The sequence below is a fragment of the Astatotilapia calliptera genome, chromosome 2, assembly GCF_964374335.1.
Source record: "Astatotilapia calliptera chromosome 2, fAstCal68.1, whole genome shotgun sequence".
NCBI classification, from domain to species: domain Eukaryota; kingdom Metazoa; phylum Chordata; class Actinopteri; order Cichliformes; family Cichlidae; genus Astatotilapia; species Astatotilapia calliptera.
The window spans coordinates 30,700,732-30,723,260 of NC_137423.1; the positions used below are offsets into that span (position 1 = coordinate 30,700,732).

General features: G+C 40.1%; 2 protein-coding genes across 18 annotated transcripts in view; both read left to right on the plus strand.

Annotated features, from left to right (window-relative positions):
* Window positions 1-22,529, plus strand: part of LOC113037327 (protocadherin gamma-A12-like) — a 98,786-nt gene that overhangs the window by 66,358 nt on the left and 9,899 nt on the right. The window lies entirely within an intron of this gene.
* LOC113036849 (protocadherin gamma-C5-like) overlaps window positions 1-22,529 on the plus strand; it is a 271,126-nt gene that overhangs the window by 56,656 nt on the left and 191,941 nt on the right. Inside the window, exon 1 of one of the 17 annotated variants that reach the window (XM_026193687.2) lies at window positions 19,707-22,267. The exons of 15 other annotated variants lie outside the window; for them this stretch is intronic. In XM_026193687.2, the coding sequence (XP_026049472.2) occupies window positions 19,886-22,267 (2,382 nt within the window). In that variant the 5' untranslated portion in view covers window positions 19,707-19,885. Of the gene's footprint in view, window positions 1-19,706; window positions 22,268-22,529 lie in introns of those variants that run through there. One more of the 17 variants, XM_080288566.1, reaches the window with a different exon arrangement.

Sequence of the window (22,529 nt, forward strand, 5' to 3'; positions counted from 1 at the left end):
GTTAACTGTTCTAGAAAAACATTCAGCCTAGCAACAATTCAGTGCAGTTAAATGCCCACTTTGTTTTAGAATTTCAGTCTGACTTGTGACACTTTTACTCAGTTCTGATATTACCTCAAAATCACAGTACTAATAAGTAAATTCTGGCCTAATGTAAATTTGAAGTAACATCACATTTATGAGATTAGCAAAGGCTGCAGGGAATTTGTTAGTTTATTTTAAAAAGTCCAGATGACTCAGTAAAATCCACATAAATTTCACCTTAATGCATGCAATAGTAGCTGGGATACAACTGAAAGAAATCTGACTTCCAACAGAAAAATTTACTGAATAATTGCTTAGTTGCTAACACAAAACTAGTTTATTATGAAAGGATACTAAATTTCAGACTGCATCCTCAGTCTTGATTCAGTTATTTAAAACAAACAAACAAAAAAACATTAATTTTCTTTTGTCTGAGAAGAAAAGAAACAGGTGCATCAGCCAGTTTCCTTTTCAATGTACTTTTTTTTAAATAGGTTTTTTTAAGCAGTCATAAAAATTCAGTTTGATGTTAGTATACTGAACTTGGATAATATGGGTTTTTTAATCTTTCTGTCTTGATTTTTCATGTAATTTCCAATTTTATTTTATTTTTTCTGTGCTTTGTGTCCTATGGGACATTAACAACGTTAACCTTGGTCATAATTTAAATAGGTAAACTCAATGCGTGTCATTACGTTGGAACCAGCAACATTAATTTTTTGTTAATACACAATTAGGCTGATTTCCGAAAGGCTACAAAGAGGGGGAACCCACAGTTTGTTGTTCAGTCGTAAACATATAGTGATATTAGTATTTCTAGGCCCTACAGACATAGATTTATGCCATATGCCATTACGTAATAATATAGTCACTAAACGTCTTCTGTCGTTATTACATACCTCCACAGTATTAAAATAAAACACTCCGATCTTGCAGCATCTATTGAGTGCATTTAGGCATTTAACTTGGATAAGCCTTGGTCAGTGTCATTTTTGAACTCACGGTGTCGCTATACACCAGCTCTAAAAGACTGAATTCCTCTTTTCTTTGTGGACTTTCTGTCTTGCACGCCCGCTGCCTGCTCTAGGTTTAGCCCGAGACGCGCTGAATTGCAGTTCCTATTTCTGTCATAGTTGTGTGCTATCTTTGCTGCGTTATTGCTTTAACATATTAGAGGCGTATCATTGAAGATGGAATTGAATTTTATCGTGTTTCAGGCTTGGAACATTTGTTTCCTCCTTCAGCTGCATGTTGCTCATGGAGACATGAGCTATTCTTTCCCAGAGGAAATGAAACGAGGATCCGTTATTGGAAATATAGCCAAAGACCTCGGGATGGAAACGGGCGCGCTGTCCAGCAGGAGAGCCCGCATCGACGCCGACGGAACCGACAAACGTTACTGTGACATAAACAAGAGTAACGGAGAGCTGATTGCTGCAGACAGGATTGACCGCGAGGGGCTTTGTGGAGAAAAGGCTTCGTGCATCCTAAAACACGAGCTTGTGCTCGAGAATCCGCTCGAGCTTCATCGTATCAGCCTTCACATTCAAGATATCAATGACAACGCACCACAATTCAATGAAGAACGGATTAATATAGAAATTCGAGAATCCGCTGTGAGAGGAGCTCGTTTTGTGATAGAAGAAGCGCACGATGCGGATGTGGGGCAAAATTCAGTGCAGCAGTACAACCTTAAAAAGAATGAAAATTTTATTTTGTCTGTAAATGGAAACACAATAGAGCTCGTTCTTGAAAAAGAGCTTGATCGTGAAAAACAACAGGAAATGAATTTAATTCTCACAGCTTTAGATGGTGGATCTCCTCAGAGATCAGGTACATTAGTAATACACGTCACTGTGTTGGATGCTAATGATAACGCCCCAGTGTTCAGCCAAGCCGTTTATAAAGCCAGCCTGCCTGAAAACTCTCATTTAGACACTGTAGTGATTACAGTAAGCGCAAGTGATGCAGATGAGGGAGTTAATGGAGATGTGACGTATGACTTTGGACATGTTACTGATGAAGTGAAGAAGATATTTAGTATTGATCGTAAAGTAGGTGACATAAGAGTAATTGGTGTTGTTGACTATGAAACTACTACATCATTTGAAATACGCGTAAAAGCAAAAGATGGGCTGGGGCTGTTATCCTACGCTAAAGTAATGATTTCTATCACTGATGTGAATGACAACGCCCCTGTAGTTAATCTGAAATCACTGACCAATCCGATACCAGAGAACACCCCACCTGGTACAGAGGTGGGCATCATTAACGTGCAGGACAGAGACTCCGAAACTAATGGACAGGTCCGCTGCTCCATCCAGCAGGGTGTTCCCTTTAAGTTGGTTCCTTCTATTAAAAACTATTATTCTCTGGTCACGACAGGACAGCTGGACCGTGAACTAGTATCTGATTACAACATTACAATCACTGCCACTGACGAGGGCTCTCCACCTCTGTCCTCTTCTAAAAGTGTTCAGTTATCTGTAGCTGACATCAACGACAACCCACCTGTGTTTGAGGAGCAGTCGTACAGCGCATATGTGAGTGAGAATAACAAACCGGGCTCCACTTTATGTTCCATTAGTGCTCGAGACCCCGACTGGAGACAGAACGGTACAGTGGTTTATTCTCTGTTAGCTGGTGAGGTGAACGGTGCCCCGGTGTCCTCCTATCTGTCTGTGAACGGAGACACGGGTGTGATCCATGCTGTGAGGTCGTTTGATTACGAACAGTTCAGGAGTTTTAAAGTCCACGTGATAGCCAGAGACAACGGCTCTCCTCCTCTAAGCAGCAACGTGACCGTGAGTGTGTTCATCTCAGATGTGAATGACAACTCTCCTCAGATCCTGTACCCCTCCCCAGAGGGCAACTCCTTCATGACCGAACTGGTCCCCAAAGCTGCACACGGAGGCTCTTTGGTGTCCAAAGTGATCGCGGTGGACGCGGACTCCGGACAGAACGCTTGGCTGTCCTATCAAATAGTCAAATCCACTGATCCGGGACTTTTTACTATTGGTGTCCACAGCGGAGAGATCAGGACACAGCGGGACATTTCTGAATCTGACAGCATGAAACAGAACCTTGTAGTGGCAGTGAAAGATAACGGACAGCCCTCTCTGTCTGCCACCTGTTCCATGTATTTACTTATTTCTGATAACTTGGCTGAGGTACCAGAACTGAAGGATCTGTCTTATAATGAGAGCAATTCCAAACTGACCTCTTATCTGATCATCGCGCTGGTTTCTGTGTCCACGTTTTTCCTGACTTTTATCATCATCATCCTGGGTTTGAGGTTTTGTCGCAGGAGAAAGCCCAGACTGTTATTTGATGGAGCAGTTGCCATCCCCAGTGGTTATCTCCCTCCTAATTACGCAGATGTTGATGGCACAGGAACTTTACGCAGTGCTTACAATTATGATGCGTACCTGACCACAGGATCTAGAACCAGTGACTTTAAGTTTGTGACATCATACAATGACAACACGCTGCCTGCTGACCAGACTCTGAAGAAAAGTCCATCAGATTTTGCTGATGTCTTTGGAGACCTGGACGGGTGCTCAGAGGTATGTCCCCTTCGCAATAAGCAAGTCATGTTTTAATCTTGTGCCAGATGAAAATCAACAATTCAGTTTTCTTCTACTTTATCATCACAAATCTGTTTCCTTAAATGCTTGGAGCGAAAACTGGTTTATTAATTCTAACATTTTCTTCTTTCCTCTAAAGTGTTTCCTAGAGGTGTAGCTGTCTTTCTCTGGTAGTGGCTAAAATATGCTTGATTTCAACATGATAAATTTCATGCTTTCATACTCATAGATTTAGTGTGATATGTTATTTGTGTGTGTTCAATTTATTGTAGTTTTGCAAGCTCATATGATGTATGTTCATCAACACAATAGATATTTCTGCATCGTGCTTGCGGTGGTTTTTTTGTCTGTATATGTTATTTGTTGTTTGTTTTTGTTTTTTTAACTAATCGATTACTTTTATCCTCTATCTGAACCTGTGAGAGCAACTTTTACTCTTAGGAAGATATAGTTGTATAATGTTATCAAACTTTCATCTTATTTTTCCCCTACTGCCATTTATTAAATTACACATTGTGAATACACCACGTTCCAAATTATTATGCAAATTGTGTTTAAGTGTCATAAAAATTAAATAAGTTGATTTTCAATTAAACCCATGGATGGAATTGTGTCTCAGGGCTCTTTGGTTGATTGAAATCATTCTCGGACACCTATGATCATTAGTTTGCCTGGTGAGCCCAAATGAAGGAAAAACTACTAAAGAAGGATGTTCCACATTATTAAGCACACCACGATTTTCAAGCAATATAGGAAGGAAAAATGATCTCTCTGTTGCTGAAAAGCATGAAATAGTTGAATGCCTTGGACACATAACGAAAACCTTAGATATTTCACAAAACTTAAGCGTGAGCACCATAATGTGGGTGAGTCAGAGCACACATGGGTTCGTGCAGATAAAGGCACAATAAGGAAGGTTTCAGCCAGACAAATACATCAGATTAAGAGAGCAGCTGCTAAAAGGCCATTACAAAGCAGCAAACACATATTTGAAGCTGCTGGTGCCGCTGGAGCCCTGCGAACATCAAGGTGTAGTATCCTCCAGAGACTTGCAATTGTCCATAAACCTTATATTTGGCCACTGCTAACCAATGCTCACAAGCAGAAATGGCTGCACTGAGCCCAGAACTACAAAAAGACTAATTTTCAAACAGTCCTGTTCACTGATGAGTGCATTGCAACCCTGGATGATCCAGATGGATGCAGTGGTGGATGGTTGGTTGCAACGTCAGCAAGGACGTGTTGGAGTTTCTGACTGACCACTCTCTTCCATGGTAGAAAGAGAAGAACTGTGCCTTCTGCAACAAAACCATCTTCATGCAAGACAATGCACCATCTTATGCTACAAGTAACACCTCTGCATAATTGGCTGCTCAAACAAAAAAAATATGAGGGTGGGAGGCAGTTCACATCCAAACAGCAGCTCTGCGAGGCTATTCTGACATCCTGCAAAGACATTCAAGTAGAAACTTTCCAAAAACTCAAGTTCCATGGATGCAAGAATTGTAAAACTGCTATCAAATAAGGGGTCCTATGTTAATATATAACTTGACCTGTTAAGGATTTTTTTGTTACGTTCCCCTGGGGGGGGGGGGGGGGTCTAGGCGTTAAAGGGGAAGTAACAAAAGTAACCGGGTCAGAAAAAGGAGTCAAGGAGGCGAAACAGTTAAATAAAACAGTTTTATTGAAGTAATTCAACTAAAGGACAACACAGCTCACTAGCTGGAAACCGGAAAACACAGCTCACTAGCTGGAAACCGGAAAACAAAGCTCACTAGCTGGAAACCACAAAACACAGCTCACTAGCTGGAAACACCGCAAACACTCAGCTCACTAGCTGGAAACACCGCAAACACTCAGCTCACTAGCTGGAAACACCGCAAACACTCAGCTCACTAGCTGGAAACACCGCAAACACTCAGCTCACTAGCTGTACCCACACAAAATGGCACTCTGGCCCAGAGCTCACCCTGCTCTGGGCTTAAATACCCTTAATTGCTGATGGGAGACAGCTGTACAGGAGGGAAGGTGGCACCTCAGGCAGAGGAGGTAGTAGGACACGCCCACACAGGCACCTTCAGGAGAGAGAGGCCCTGCTAGGGCCGTAACATTTTTGATTGAAATAGCTTTTGATTTCAGTAAAATGTATCTACTAATGCTGCAAATTCAACAAATGACCATTTTCAATTCTCTACAACCTATAAAATGTTTTGAAAATCTGTGTGCATAATAATTTGGAACAGTCCATTTTAAGTTTTTTATTTTTGAAAAACATACTGTTTTCATTGGCAGTTTTGTTGAGTAACATTTGAATTATACTCTAATGGCTGATGACTCGAAAATTATGCTGACTGTCATTTGAATCGACTATTTAGGAAAATCAGAGAAAAATATCATTTGCATAATAATTTGGATATATATGCCCAGTGCTTTAGCTGTGTTGTTACTGATATTTTATCAGTAGTTCTACTCCTCTGGTTTGTTGATACACAGAAGGTCAGATGCTGCAGAATTTTACAGTTGGTCTTTTCAAGTAGTGTATATTTGTCAGCTACATGTCATACTGTAAGTTTATCTCAATGCTAAAGCACATATTTATCTTTAGCACAATATTATCAGTGTAGTAATAAAGACAGTGATGGGAATAAAGGCGATACAAGTAACAGCGTTATTACCGGCTTTACTTTTTTCAGTAATGAGTCTAACTAATTACTATTTCTATCGTTACAACGCCGTTACCGTTACTAACAAGAACATGCGGTGCAGTCACGTTACTATTTTTCAACAAACACGGTTGAATCTGTCTTCAGCCTTATATCAGTTGCACGGAAGTAGCTGTCTACATAAGTAATCTGGGCGCTACAGCTTTAAGCAGCCCCGTGCGCTCCCGCGGGTGGCAATCACTTTCTGGCACAACACCTGGAGCTAAGGGGGTAAAACAATCGCATTAGTGCTGCTGTTTGACTGAGGAAGAATAAAGTAGTCATGGTAAGCAGGTCACATGACTACTTAAAGATGACAAAGCAACAAGGTGATATATACCAGTTTTTAAATTGTGTTGATAGGCCACATAAAACCGGAGTCATGATAAAAAATATATACGCAGTGTTTTTTCCTGTATAGTTTCGTCACGTTTACTGTCTAAGGATGGCGCTAGCAAGCACTCTCTGCTTAAGACCTAAAAAAATTAAAAAGACCGTTGGTGTTGGTGGAAAATTGCACCATGTCGACCAATCAAAAATGATATGGCAACATGACATTTGGTTGTTTAGGAAGAGGGGGAAGTTTTAGGAGTGACAGCGAGACAGAGCGAGAGAAAAAGAAAGACAGCAGAAAAAGAGAGAGAGCGAGTTTTGAGATGTGAGAGATTTGTGACGTTTAGCGTGTTTAAAGTATGTAGTCAATGTGTTGTCTTGTGTAGTTCATGTGTAGTGTTGTGGATAGTTTTGTGTTGTGTGTCAGAACAATGAGGCGACTGCTGTCTCCACGTAGAAAACACGAGTGATACACCTCCTGCTGTCAGACCTGCAGGTATCAGGCTGTGATGTTCTCCTTTATAGTGGACAGAAATTATTGGAGTGTCACAAATAATTTGTGTGGCGTCTTATTGAATACAGAACACCTGATTGTTATGTAGTTTGAAATGGTTATAACAAAGGGTAAAAGGTAAATGGCTGCAAATAACTTTGTTGTTTGCAAAACTTGTGCTTATGATTTTAAAATTAACAATTTATATTTGCATTTAAAGTTGCGAAATATGATTCATTAAACATGTTTGTGGTTGTTACCGTAAAAATATAACTTTTTCTACTTGGATTTTATGTTTTTGTCTGATTTTAGCTCAATTGTGTTAATACAGTATTTCAAAATGAAAACATAACTGTAAATTCAAACACGTGAGTTTGTGCCGAAAAGAATGAAACCAAACACGGCAAAGTAAATAGTTTTTAAAGGTGAAATGTAGATGGAAAATCAAAAGTATAGTTAAAAATGGCGTATTTACCCTGGGCCCCAGAGGATTAAACATTTTTTTTCAAGTAACGCAATAGTTACTTTTCAAGTAATTAATTACTTTTAGAATCTTGTAACTCAGTTACTAACTCAGTTACTTTTTTGAAGAAGTAACTAGTAACTATAATTAATTACATTTTCAAAGTAACTTGCTCAACACTGAATAAAGATCTTTGCCCATGCTTGCTATCATGTCACATTTTCAGTATGAGTCTTATGTCCCAACCTGGATTTGTTCCTATGTCTGCCTTATCTAAAATAGGAGATGCACAAAAAGCATCTATAAAAGCTCACTTCTACATTTATTTCATACTTCTCATACCTGTGATGTTTTCCTACCACATGTCAGACAGTAATTTTGTGAAATTTTGTAATCTGATGGCTGCATTATATATTCTTAGCACTGGACAAAAGTAGCTGTCAAATGATGAAATGCATTTCATCTTAATTGCAAGCAATAGCAATTTACATTATAATTACATTTTTTTTCACACTAAGGAAGTGCAAACATGTATACCATTATTGCCCAGTGGGGAGGGGGGGGGGGGGGGGGGGTACTGTCTGTCTGTAGGTATTTATATTTAAACACATTCCATCACACTTGACTAGTAGGACTGTTTCTTTAACAGCTTTGTCTTTGATCTTAATTTTAAAATACGTGAAAGTTGATTTCTAATTCATGTGACTGATGAGTTGTAAAATGAGGCAGTGTGTAGTTTAACTGGAGCTCTTGAGTTTGCACTGTCTCAACTGAGATTTCTGTAGCGACTCTGGTGACCGCATGGCACACTTGTTAATTTTTTAAAAAAGCAACAAATGAAACCATAGATCATTGGACTGTAAATTTAGGTGTAATTCTGAAATCCAAATGCGACTCCTGCTTACTGGATAACAGGATTTAATCCCAAAAATATCAACATAGCAATACTAAACATAAGAGCAAAAACATACTGAAAGCACATAAACATTGCCCTGCACCAGCTTTATACACGTAGCTACATTTGAAACTTTGGGTTGAGAGGGTCTAGTATGAAAATAGTTATGCAGAGCAGCAGATTAGCAGTATCTACTGGATGGAGACAAAAAGCATAAAACAGTCACCTGGAGTACAGTAACTGACTCAGTGTAACTAAACAACCTGCATGTGTCTGTGGTGATGAGAACAAGGCAGTGATCACTATGTGAAGAACAGTTCCAGGCACACAGCCAAGTCTGAATCCTCTTAGTAAAAACAACAACAACATACAATTAAAGATATCATAATTTTATGAAGAGAAATAAGCACATTTATAGTTGTCTTCTTCTTCTTTTGGTTGATTTTACAACTGTTTACTTGATTCACAATGTAAAACTCTTTTCTCCCATTGTCTCCTTTATAGTAACTGAGATTTTGCATATTTATTCTACATAAAAATACTTTTTTTTAAAAGAAGATAAAAATCATGCACGAAATATTAGTTGTAGTTTGCTTAGATTTAGTGTTAAGGTGTTTCCGCATAACCTAACTCACGGTGGCGCTAAACCCCAGCCCTAACAGTTTTCATTTCCTGTATTCATCGGTGTGGACGCGCATTTTTGCGCTCTTGTGTTAACATTAGGGCGACCTCCCGAGAATTGCAGTTGTCATTTGTGTTTTGGGGTTCAGGTCATTTTTTATTTTATTTTTCAGCTTCTTAATAACTCATCTATTATGATGGATTCGAAGATATTCGTGTTTCATTCGCGTGAGTTTTCTTTCCTCCTTCTTTTGTTCCATGTCGCTCATGGAGACATGAGCTATTCTTTCCCAGAGGAAATGAAACGAGGATCCGTTATTGGAAATATAGCCAAAGACCTCGGGATGGAAACGGGCGCGCTGTTCAGCAGGAGAGCCCGCATCGACGCCGACGGAACCGACGAACGTTACTGTGACATAAACATGAATAACGGAGAGCTGATTGTTGCAGACAGGATTGACCGCGAGGGGCTTTGTGGAGACAAGGCTTCGTGCATCCTAAAACACGAGCTTGTGCTGGAGAATCCGCTCGAGCTTCATCGTATCAGCCTTCACATTCAAGATATCAATGACAATGCACCACAATTCAATGGAGAACGGATTAATATAGAAATTCAGGAGTCAGCTGACAGAGGAGCTCGTTTTGTGATAGAAGAAGCGCACGATGCGGATGTGGGGCAAAATTCAGTGCAGCAATACAACCTTAAAAAGAATGAAAATTTTATTTTGTCTGTAAATGGAAACACAATAGAGGTCGTTCTTGAAAAAGAGCTCGATCGTGAAAAACAACAGGAAATGAATTTAATTCTCACAGCTTTAGATGGTGGATCTCCTCAGAGATCAGGTACATTAGTAATACACGTCACTGTGTTGGATGCTAATGATAACGCCCCAGTGTTCAGCCAAGCCGTTTATAAAGCCAGCCTGCCTGAAAACTCTCATTTAGACACTGTAGTGATTACAGTAAGCGCAAGTGATGCAGATGAGGGAGTTAATGGGGATGTGACGTATGACTTTGGACATGTTACTGAAGAAGTGAAGAAGATATTTAGTATTGATCGTAAAGTAGGTGACATAAGAGTAATTGGTGCTGTTGACTATGAAACTACTACATCATTTGAAATACGCGTAAAAGCAAAAGATGGGCTGGGGCTGTCATCCTACGCTAAAGTAATGATTTCTATCACTGATGTGAATGACAACGCCCCTGTAGTTAATCTGAAGTCACTGACCAATCTGATACCAGAGAACACCCCACCTGGTACAGAGGTGGGCATCATTAACATGCAGGACAGAGACTCTGAGAATAACCGACAGGTCCGCTGCTCCATCCAGCAGGGTGTCCCCTTTAAGTTGGTTCCTTCTATTAAAAACTATTATTCTCTGGTGACCACAGGACAACTGGACCGTGAACTAGTGTCTGGTTACAACATTACAATCACTGCCACTGACGAGGGCTCTCCACCTCTGTCCTCTTCTAAAACTGTTCAGTTATCTGTAGCTGATATCAACGACAACCCACCAGTGTTTGAGGAACAGTCGTACAGCGCATATGTGAGTGAGAATAACAAACCGGGCTCCACTTTATGTTCCGTTACTGCTCGAGACCCCGACTGGAGACAGAACGGTACAGTGGTTTATTCTCTGTTAGCTGGTGAGGTGAACGGTGCCCCGGTGTCCTCCTATCTGTCTGTGAACGGAGATACGGGTGTGATCCACGCTGTGAGGTCGTTTGATTATGAACAGTTTAGGAGCTTCAAAGTCCATGTGATGGCCCGAGACAATGGTTCTCCTCCTCTCAGCAGCAACGTGACCGTGAGTGTGTTCATCTCAGATGTGAATGACAACTCTCCTCAGATCCTGTACCCCTCCCCAGAGGGCAATTCCTTCATGACCGAGCTGGTCCCCAAAGCTGCACACGGAGGCTCTTTGGTGTCAAAAGTGATCGCGGTGGACGCAGACTCCGGACAGAACGCCTGGCTGTCCTATCAAATAGTTAAATCCACAGATCCGGGACTTTTTACTATTGGTGTCCACAGCGGAGAGATCAGGACACAGCGGGACATTTCTGAATCTGACAGCATGAAACAGAACCTTGTAGTGGCAGTGAAAGATAACGGACAGCCCTCTCTGTCTGCCACCTGTTCCATGTATTTACTTATTTCTGATAACTTGGCTGAGGTACCAGAACTGAAGGATCTGTCTTATAATGAGAGCAATTCCAAACTGACCTCTTATCTGATCATCGCGCTGGTGTCTGTGTCCACCTTTTTCCTGACTTTCATCATCATCATCCTGGGTTTGAGGTTTTGTCGCAGGAGAAAGCCCAGACTGTTGTTTGATGGAGCAGTTGCTATCCCCAGTGGTTATCTCCCTCCTAATTACGCAGATGTTGATGGCACAGGAACTTTACGCAGTGCTTACAATTATGATGCATACCTGACCACAGGTTCAAGAACCAGTGACTTTAAGTTTGTGACATCATACAATGACAACACGCTGCCTGCTGACCAGACTCTGAAGAAAAGTCCATCAGATTTTGCTGATGTCTTTGGAGACCTGGATGGGTGCTCAGAGGTATGGCCCCTTCGCAATAAGCAAGTCATGTTTTAATCTTGTGCCAGATGAATATCAACAGTTCAGTTTTCTTCAACTTTATCATCACAAAATTCTTTTTTTAAATGCTTGGAGCAAAAGTTGGTTTATTAATTCTAACATTTTCTTCTTTCCTCTAAAGTGTTTCCTAGAGGTGTAGCTGTCTTTCTCTGGTAGTGGCTAAAATATGTTTAATTTCAACATGATACATTTCATACTTATAGATTTAGTGTGATATTTTATATATGTGTGTTCAATTTATTGTAGTTTTGCAAGCTCATATGACGTTTGTTCATCAACACAATAGGTATTTCTGCATCGTGCTTGCAGTGTTATTTGTCTGTACATGTTATTTGTTGTTTGTTTTGTTTTTTCACTAATCGATTACTTTTATCCTCTATCTGAAGCTGTGAGAGCAACTTTTACTCTTAGGAAGATATAGTTGTATAATGTAATCAAACTTTCATCGTATTTTTTCCGGTACTACCATTTTTATTTTTTTTTTATTAAATAGCACTTTGTGAATATATGCCCAGTGCTTTAGCTGTGTTGTTACTGATATTTTGTCAGTAGTTCTACACCTCTGGTTAGTTGATACACAGAAGGTCAGATGCTGCAGAATTTTACAACTGGTCTTTTTAAGTAGTGTATATTTGTCAGCTACATTTCATACTGTAAGTTCATCTTAGTGCTAAACCACATATTTGTCTTTAGCACAATATTATCAGTGTAGTAATAAAGATCTTTGCCCATTCTCGCTGTCATGTCACATTTTAAGTATGAGACTTATGTCCCAACCTGGATTTGTTCCTATCTAAAATAGGAGATGCACAAAAAGCATCTATAAAAGCTAACTTCTACATTTATTTCATACTTCTCATACCTGTGATGTTTTCCTATCATATGTCAGACTGAGTAATTTGGTGAATTTTGTAATCTGATGGCTGCATTATATATTCTTAGCACTGGACAGAAGTAGCTGTCAAGTGATGGAATGCAATTCATCTTAATTGCAAGCAATAGCAATTTAGATTATAATTATATTTTTTCACACTAAATGAGTGCAAACATGTATTACTATCTGTTTGTAGGTATTTATATTTAAACACATTCCATCACACTTGACTAGTAGGACTGTTTCTTTAACAGCTTTGTCTTTGATCTTAATTTTAAAATACGTGAAAGTTGATTTCTAATTCATGTGACTGATGAGTTGTAAAATGAGGCAGTGTGTAGTTTAACTGGAGCTCTTGAGTTTGCACTGTCTCAACTGAGATTTCTTTAGCGACTCTGGTGACCGCATGGCACACTTGTTAATTTTTAAAAAAGCAACAAATGAAACCATAAACCATTGGACTGTAAATTTAGGTGTAATTCTGAAATCCAATTGTGACACCTACTTACTGGATAACAGGATTTAATCCCAAAAATATCAACATAGCAGTAGTAGACATAAGAGTAAAAACATACTGAAAGCACATGAACATTTTCCTGCACCAGTCTTGTAAACGCAACAGTGGTTTGGAAGCTCATGTTGTAACCGGAAGTTTGCCGGTTCGATCCCCAGCTCTGTCTGTCCTGGTCGCTGTGTCCTTGGGTAAGACACTTCACCCTACTGCCTACTGGTGTTGGCCAGAGGGGCTGATGGCACGATATGGCAAACTCGCTTCTGTCAGTCTGTCCCAGGGAAGCTGTGGATACAACTGTCGTTTGCCTCCACCAGTGTGTAAATGGTAAATGTGAGAGTGAATGAATAGTGGAACTGTGAAGCGCTTTGAGTGTCTAGAAAAGTGCAATATAAATGCAATTCTTTATTATACTAATTCTTTATTATAAACGTAGCTACATTTGAACCTTTGGGTTGAGAGGGTCTAGTATGAAAACAGTCATGCAGAGCAGCAAATTAGCAGTATCTACTGGATGGAGACAAAAAACATAAAACAGTCACCTGGAGTACAGTAAGTGACTCAGTGTAACTAAACAACCTGCATATGTGTGTGTGGTGATGAGAACAAGGCAGTGAAGAACAGTTCCAGGTACACAGCCAAGTCTGAATCCTCTTAGTAGAAACAACAACAACATACAATTAAAGATATCATAATTTTATGAAGAGAAAAAAGCACATTTATAGTTGTCGTACTGACTGAATGGTTTTCTTCTTCTTTTTTTGGTTGATTTTACAACTGTTTACCTGATTCACAATGTAAAACTCTTTTCTCCCATTGTCTCCTTTATAGTAACTGAGATTTTACATATTTATTCTACATAAAAATATATTTTTAAAAGAAGATAAAAATCATGCACTGAGCATTAGTTGTAGTCTACTTAGATTTAGTGTTAAGGTGTTTCCGCAAAACCTAACTCACGGTGGCGCTAGACACCGGCCCTAACAGTTTTCATTTCCTGTATTCATCGGTGTGGACGCGTATTCTTGCGCTCTTGTGTCTCAGTTAGGGCCACCTCCCGAGAATTGCAGTTGTGAGTCGTGTTTTGGGGTTCAGGTCATTTTTTTCCTTATTTTTCAGCCTCTTAATAATTCATCTCTTAGGATGGATTCGAAGATATTCGTGTTTCATTCGCGTGAGTTTTCTTTCCTCCTTCTTTTGTTCCATGTCGCTCATGGAGACATGAGCTATTCTTTCCCAGAGGAAATGAAACGAGGATCCGTTATTGGAAATATAGCCAAAGACCTCGGGATGGAAACGGGCGCGCTGTTCAGTAGGAGAGCCCGCATCGACGCCGACGGAACCGACGAACGTTACTGTGACATAAACATGAGTAACGGAGAGCTGATTGTTGCAGACAGGATTGACCGCGAGGGGCTTTGTGGAGAAAAGGCTTCGTGCATCCTAAAACATGAGCTTGTGCTCGAGAATCCGCTCGAGCTTCATCGTATCAGCCTTCATATTCAAGATATCAATGACAATGCACCACAATTCAATGAAGAACGGATTAATATAGAAATTCAAGAGTCGGCTGTGAGAGGAGCTCGTTTTGTGATAGAAGAAGCGCACGATGCGGATGTGGGGCAAAATTCAGTGCAGCAATACAACCTTAAAAAGAATGAAAATTTTATTTTGTCTGTAAACGGAAACACCAGAGAACTCGTTCTTGAAAAAGAGCTTGATCGTGAAAAACAACAGGAAATGAATTTAATTCTCACAGCTTTGGATGGTGGATCTCCTCAGAGATCAGGTACATTAATGATACACGTCACTGTGTTGGATGCTAATGATAACGCCCCAGTGTTCAGCCAAGCCGTTTATAAAGCCAGCCTGCCTGAAAACTCTCCTCTAGACACTGTAGTGATTACAGTAAGCGCAAGTGATGCAGATGAGGGAGTTAATGGAGATGTGACGTATGACTTTGTACATCTTACAGAAGAAGTGAAGAAGATATTTAGCATTGATCGTAAAGTAGGTGACATAAGAGTAATTGGTGCTGTTGACTATGAAACTACTACATCATTTGAAATACGCGTTAAAGCAAAAGATGGGCTGGGGCTGTCATCCTACGCTAAAGTAATGATTTCTATTACTGATGTGAATGACAATGCCCCTGTAGTTAATCTGAAGTCACTGACCAATCCGATACCAGAGAACACCCCACCTGGTACAGAGGTGGGCATCATTAACGTGCAGGACAGAGACTCTGAGAATAACCGACAGGTCCGCTGCTCCATCCAGCAGGGTGTCCCCTTTAAGTTGGTTCCTTCTATTAAAAACTATTATTCTCTGGTGACCACAGGACAACTGGACCGTGAACTAGTGTCCAATTACAACATTACAATCACTGCCACTGACGAGGGCTCTCCACCGCTGTCCTCTTCTAAAAGTGTTCAGTTATCTGTAGCTGACATCAACGACAACCCACCTGTGTTTGAGGAGCAGTCATATAGCGCATATGTGAGTGAGAATAACAAACCGGGCTCCACCTTATGCTCCGTTAGTGCTCGAGACCCTGACTGGAGACAGAACGGTACAGTGGTTTATTCTCTGTTAGCTGGTGAAGTGAACGGTGCCCCGGTGTCCTCCTATCTGTCTGTGAACGGAGACACGGGTGTGATCCACGCTGTGAGGTCGTTTGATTATGAACAGTTCAGGAGCTTCAAAGTCCACGTGATGGCCAGAGACAACGGTTCTCCTCCTCTCAGCAGCAACGTGACCGTGAGTGTGTTCATCTCAGATGTGAATGACAACTCTCCTCAGATCCTGTACCCCTCCCCAGAGGGCAACTCCTTCATGACCGAGCTGGTCCCCAAAGCTGCACACGGAGGCTCTCTGGTGTCCAAAGTGATCGCGGTGGACGCTGACTCCGGACAGAACGCCTGGCTGTCCTATCAAATAGTCAAATCCACTGATCCGGGACTTTTTACTATTGGTGTCCACAGCGGAGAGATCAGGACACAGCGGGACATTTCTGAATCTGACAGCATGAAACAGAACCTTGTAGTGGCAGTGAAAGATAACGGACAGCCCTCTCTGTCTGCCACCTGTTCCATGTATTTACTCATTTCTGATAACTTGGCTGAGGTGCCAGAACTGAAGGATCTGTCTTATAATGAGAGCAATTCCAAACTGACCTCTTATCTGATCATCGCGCTGGTGTCTGTGTCCACGTTTTTTCTGACCTTCATCATCATCATCCTGGGTTTGAGGTTTTGTCGTAGGAGAAAGCCCAGACTGTTGTTTGATGGAGCAGTTGCTATCCCCAGCGGTTATCTCCCTCCTAATTACGCAGATGTTGATGGCACAGGAACATTACGCAGCACTTACAATTATGATGCGTACCTGACCACAGGTTCAAGAACCAGTGACTTTAAGTTTGTGACATCATACAATGACAACACGCTGCCTGCTGACCAGACTCTGAAGAAAAGTCCATCAGACTTTGCTGATGTGTTTGGAGACCTGGATGGGTGCACAGAGGTATGAGCTGTTGGCAGTAACCCAGTTATATTTCAATCTTGTGCCCACTTCCTTCCTGAAAATCATTTTTTTGTTTGTACTTCAACTTTACACAATTGTCCTTTTGTTTGACTCGTACAAGAGGTAGTTCATTACATTTCAAGTTGTCTTAAAGTTTTCCCATTTTTATCTTCCTTTAAAGTGGCTAAAACTGGTTTAATTTCACCATGGTCATTCTTCTATACTGGGTGTGTGATCATATTTTTCATACTTTAGATTTAAGTCTTGTTTAGTGTAATTTCGCATTCTGTCCTGACATATTTTCATTCACATAAGGTATATTATTGCATCTTGCTTGGACTTTTGTTTTTATCCATCCATGTCATTTTTCAATTGTTAGTCAGTTATAACTACATTTATTGTTAATTGAAATTTATGAAAGTGCCTTTTTTTCAGGAATATTATTCTCATATTATAATCAAAACCTCAATCTTAACCTTTAACCTAATGTTGTTTATTAAATAATACTATTTGGGGGAAAAAAACTACATAAAAGGCATGGTGTGCTTTAGCTGTGTTGTTATTATTGTTTTTATGCAATTTAGTTGTGTTTTGGAGCAAAACAGGTTCAATGCTGCAGAATTTAAGTGTTGACTTAAAAACCATTACACATGTGAGCTGCATTTCATAGTGTAAGTTACTCTTATTGATTAACCACATCTTGATCTTTAACACAACATTATTACACTAGCAGTGAACATCTTTGGCCATTCTTGCTAACGTGTCATTTCAGCATGAGATTTGTGTGCCAAACTGTATCCATCTTCAAGTCTAGCCCATCTAAAATAACATATGCCTAAAAAGCAGCTGTAACAGCTTGCTTGCACATGTTATTCATATGTATTCCACCTGCAATGTTGTGCTACTGGGATTAAGACTGAAAGTCTTTGTGACATTTGCTGTGTTGCTGTGAATCTTTTGGATGTCATTTTTCATCCTTTGATTTGGACAGACGTTTTTGTCATATGATGGAACGCAATTCATCTTACATTTGAGCACCTCAAATATGTTGTGTAATTATATTTTTAGATTCACTGATGTAGCCCCTAAATGACTGAAAATGTGAATACCATTGTTTCCCACTGGTGTTTCTTCGAAAGATGATACCATCCGAATGTAGGTCTTTATATTTTTGCACATTTCATTTCACTTTATTAATAGCAATATTTTATAACAGGTGTGCAGTTGGTCTTTATTTGAGTTTTTGTGACAGCTGATTTGAGTCTCACCTGCTTTCTGTGATTGTAAAAAGGAGATTTTGCTTGAGAGGAAAAATACAAAGAATATATAGCGTTAATTGCAGCTTTTCAATGTGCACCCATTGTGACTGTGCCATGGTGATCTCTGTAGTGATTGCACTGAGAGATACACTTTATAAATGACTTTTGTTTTACTTTAGCATTAATTACGAGTTCGCTGTTTTAACATAAAAGATTCCTGCTTTGACTTTTGCTGTCCACGAAAAACTTTTTTCTTTAACTTGTGATTTTACCAGAATATTGGTCATATTGTTTATCATAACTGAGTTTGATTTTCCACAAATACAGTCTAGATGTGTGTTATTAAAAAAACTGTTACGCTTATTACAAGTAATCCAAATAACATGTCTGTTAAAGACTGATTTTAGACTAATTTTACTTTTATGATATTGTGTATGTTCTTTGGATTAACTTGATCTAAAGTGATTGCTTTTCAGTGTGTGTGTGTGTGTGTGTGTGTGTGTGTGTCAGTGCCTTGCTGCTTTGTCTGGTTGCTTATTGCATTCTGACAATAATTGCTGGATGTAAAGCATAGTTGCTTTCTTGGTCATACTCAGTGACACATTGTATGATGTATCTCTGTTGCCATTAATTGAGAGGATGTTGCTTCATCTTTTCAAAGTAGTGCAAAGTGTGGTTCAGGGCATCCTTCACTGTATGTGGTACTGCAAGGTGTTGTAATCACTTTTTATCGCCATAGTTTAAAAAAAAAAGATATGTAGTAATAAGCAAGTGTGTCATAGTAACCTTAATACATGTTATCATAAGTATTTGTGGCAATTTTTAAAATGCATCAGAAAATACAATGTGACACATGTCTCCTCAAAGCTTTAAGGATGCCATTGATTGAAAACATACATTCAGTTTGTGTATTTAATAAACAGTTTGGCCCCTGCAGTCTCAAGGCGCAGTATGGATTCTTCTATAATTAAAGAGTAGTATGCATGATCTATTTTTTCAGACTATTTTGAGGTCATGCTTTATGCATATGCATAGAATGATATACATCATGGCATCTGTAAATGTTTTTCCTATTAGGAATTTAAAATGAATTGAAACAAGAGAGACACCGAACTGAATGTCTCTGAGTCTGTATATATTTTTTTGTAATAATTCACTGACTTTAGTGCAACAAAGGCAAAAATGTAGAAAAGAAAAATAGTCAACTGGTATCATTTCTAAAGTGTTTTAAACAGTGATATTTTTTTAAACACCCTAAAAGCACATAAACATGTTTCCATACTCTCTTTTGGCAAATGCCTGAGGTTGAATATTTAGGTCCAGACTGAGCAGTGTGAAAATATTAATTCAGAACAGCAGATTAGCAATGCAGATTCATTAGCAATGCTGAATGAAAACTAAAACAATCATAATAGTGTCACTTGGAATACAGTAGCTACTAAATTTACCTTAACTACCTGGCTGTGTCTAATGTGTGTTGGTGATTATAAGGTAGTGTGACTGGATGATCGCTATGTGAAGAACAGTCCACAGCGCACGACAGATGTCTGAATCATCTTAGTAACAATACATGAGATTACATTTTAAAAAACTTTTTGTGAAGACAAATAAGGACATTCAGAGTACTCTCACGGGCTATTTTTTTTTAAACAAAACTCTATCTAATGCACACTGTAGGACTCTTTTCTCTCAATTTGAACGTCGCGGATAACTACATGCAACAATAAAACAATTGAAATTTGTTGTCGTTTGCTTACACTTACTATTTAGGTGTTTCTGCATAACCTAACTCACGGTGGCGCTAAACACCAACCCTATGAGTTTTTATTTCCTGTATTCATCAGTGCGGACGCGCATTCTTGCGCTTTTGTGACTAAATTAAGACGGCATCCCAAGAGACCTCCCGAGAATTGCAGTTGTCATTTGTGTTGTGGGGTTCAGCTTCTTTTTTTCGTTATTCTTCAGGATTTTAATAACTAATCGCGTATGATGGGTTCGAACATATTTGGGTTTCATTCGCGTCGGTTTTCTTTCCTCCTTTTTTTGTTCCATGTCGCTCATGGAGACATGAGCTATTCTTTACCAGAGGAAATGAAACGAGGATCCATTATTGGAAATATAGCCAAAGACCTCGGGATGAAAACGGGCGCGCTGTTCAGCAGGAGAGCCCGCATCGACACCGACGGAACCGACAAACGTTACTGTGACATAAACATGAATAACGGAGAGTTGATTGTTGCAGACAGGATTGACCGCGAGGGGCTTTGTGGAGACAAGGCTTCGTGTATCCTAAAACACGAGCTTGTGCTGGGGAATCCGCTCGAGCTTCATCGTATCAGCCTTCACATTCAAGATATCAATGACAACGCACCACAATTCAATGAAGAACGGATTGAGATAGAAATTCAAGAGTCGGCTGTGAGAGGAGCTCGTTTTGTGATAGAAGAAGCGCACGATGCGGATGTGGGGCAAAATTCAGTGCAGCAATACAACCTTAAAAAGAATGAAATTTTTATTCTGTCTGTAAATGGAAACACAATAGAGCTCGTTCTTGAAAAGGAGCTTGATCGTGAAAAACAACAGGAAATGAATTTAATTCTCACAGCTTTGGATGGAGGATCTCCTCAGAGATCAGGTACATTAGTAATACACGTCACTGTGTTGGATGCTAATGATAACGCCCCAGTGTTCAGCCAAGCCGTTTATAAAGCCAGCCTGCCTGAAAACTCTCCTCTAAACACTGTAGTGATTACAGTAAGCGCAAGTGATGCAGATGAGGGAGTTAATGGAGATGTGACGTATGACTTTGGACATGTTACTGATGAAGTGAAGAAGATATTTAGTATTGATCGTAAAGTAGGTGACATAAGAGTAATTGGTGCTGTTGACTATGAAACTACTACATCATTTGAAATACGCGTTAAAGCAAAAGATGGGCTGGGGCTGTCATCCTACGCTAAAGTAATGATTTCTATCACTGATGTGAATGACAATGCCCCTGTAGTTAATCTGAACTCGCTGACCAATCCGATACCAGAGAACACCCCACCTGGTACAGAGGTGGGCATCATTAACGTGCAGGACAGAGACTCTGGGAATAACCGACAGGTCCGCTGCTCCATCCAGCAGGGTGTTCCCTTTAAGTTGGTTCCTTCTATTAAAAACTATTATTCTCTGGTCACCACAGGACAACTGGACCGTGAACTAGTGTCTGATTACAACATTACAATCACTGCCACTGACGAGGGCTCTCCACCTCTGTCCTCTTCTAAAAGTGTTCAGTTATCTGTAGCTGACATCAACGACAACCCACCTGTGTTTGAGGAACAGTCGTACAGCGCATATGTGAGTGAGAATAACAAACCGGGCTCCACCTTATGTTCCGTTGGTGCTCGAGACCCCGACTGGAGACAGAACGGTACAGTGTTTTATTCTCTGTTAGCTGGTGAAGTGAACGGTGCCCCGGTGTCCTCTTATCTGTCTGTGAACGGAGACACGGGTGTGATCCATGCTGTGAGGTCGTTTGATTATGAACAGTTCAGGAGTTTTAAAGTCCATGTGATGGCCAGAGACAACGGTTCTCCTCCTCTCAGCAGCAACGTGACCGTGAGTGTGTTCATCTCAGATGTGAATGACAACTCTCCTCAGATCCTGTACCCCTCCCCAGAGGGCAACTCCTTCATGACCGAGCTGGTCCCCAAAGCTGCACACGGAGGCTCTCTGGTGTCCAAAGTGATCGCGGTGGACGCAGACTCCGGACAGAACGCCTGGCTGTCCTATCAAATAGTCAAATCCACAGATCAGGGACTTTTTACTATTGGTGTCCACAGCGGAGAGATCAGGACACAGCGGGACATTTCTGAATCTGACAGCATGAAACAGAACCTTGTAGTGTCAGTGAAAGATAACGGACAGCCCTCTCTGTCTGCCACCTGTTCCATGTATTTACTTATTTCTGATAACTTGGCTGAGGTGCCAGAACTGAAGGATCTGTCTTATAATGAGAGCAATTCCAAACTGACCTCTTATCTGATCATCGCGCTGGTGTCTGTGTCCACCTTTTTCCTGACCTTCATCATCATCATCCTGGGTTTGAGGTTTTGTCGCAGGAGAAAGCCCAGACTGTTGTTTGATGGAGCAGTTGCCATCCCCAGTGGTTATCTCCCTCCTACTTACGCAGATGTTGATGGCACAGGAACTTTACGCAGCACTTACAATTATGATGCGTACCTGACCACAGGTTCAAGAACCAGTGACTTTAAGTTTGTGACATCATACAATGACAACACGCTGCCTGCTGACCAGACTCTGAAGAAAAGTCCATCAGATTTTGCTGATGTGTTTGGAGACCTGGACGGGTGCTCAGAGGTATGAGTTAATATAGCAATGATTTTATCAATAGCCTTTATTTAAAAAAATAAAAAATAAATAAACAAACAAAAAAGAATATAAATAGTTAACATTTAAAATAATCGTTTTAAACTCTCGCATAATTTCCTTACCCAATAGTTAAACTTAGAGAATATATTTTGTGCAAAGTGTATTTAGTATTCGGTTTCTATACACACACTTGGCCAATCTTTCTTTTCTCTGTGTAGGAAAATGTTTGAAAACTGTTGCTTTTTTCTAT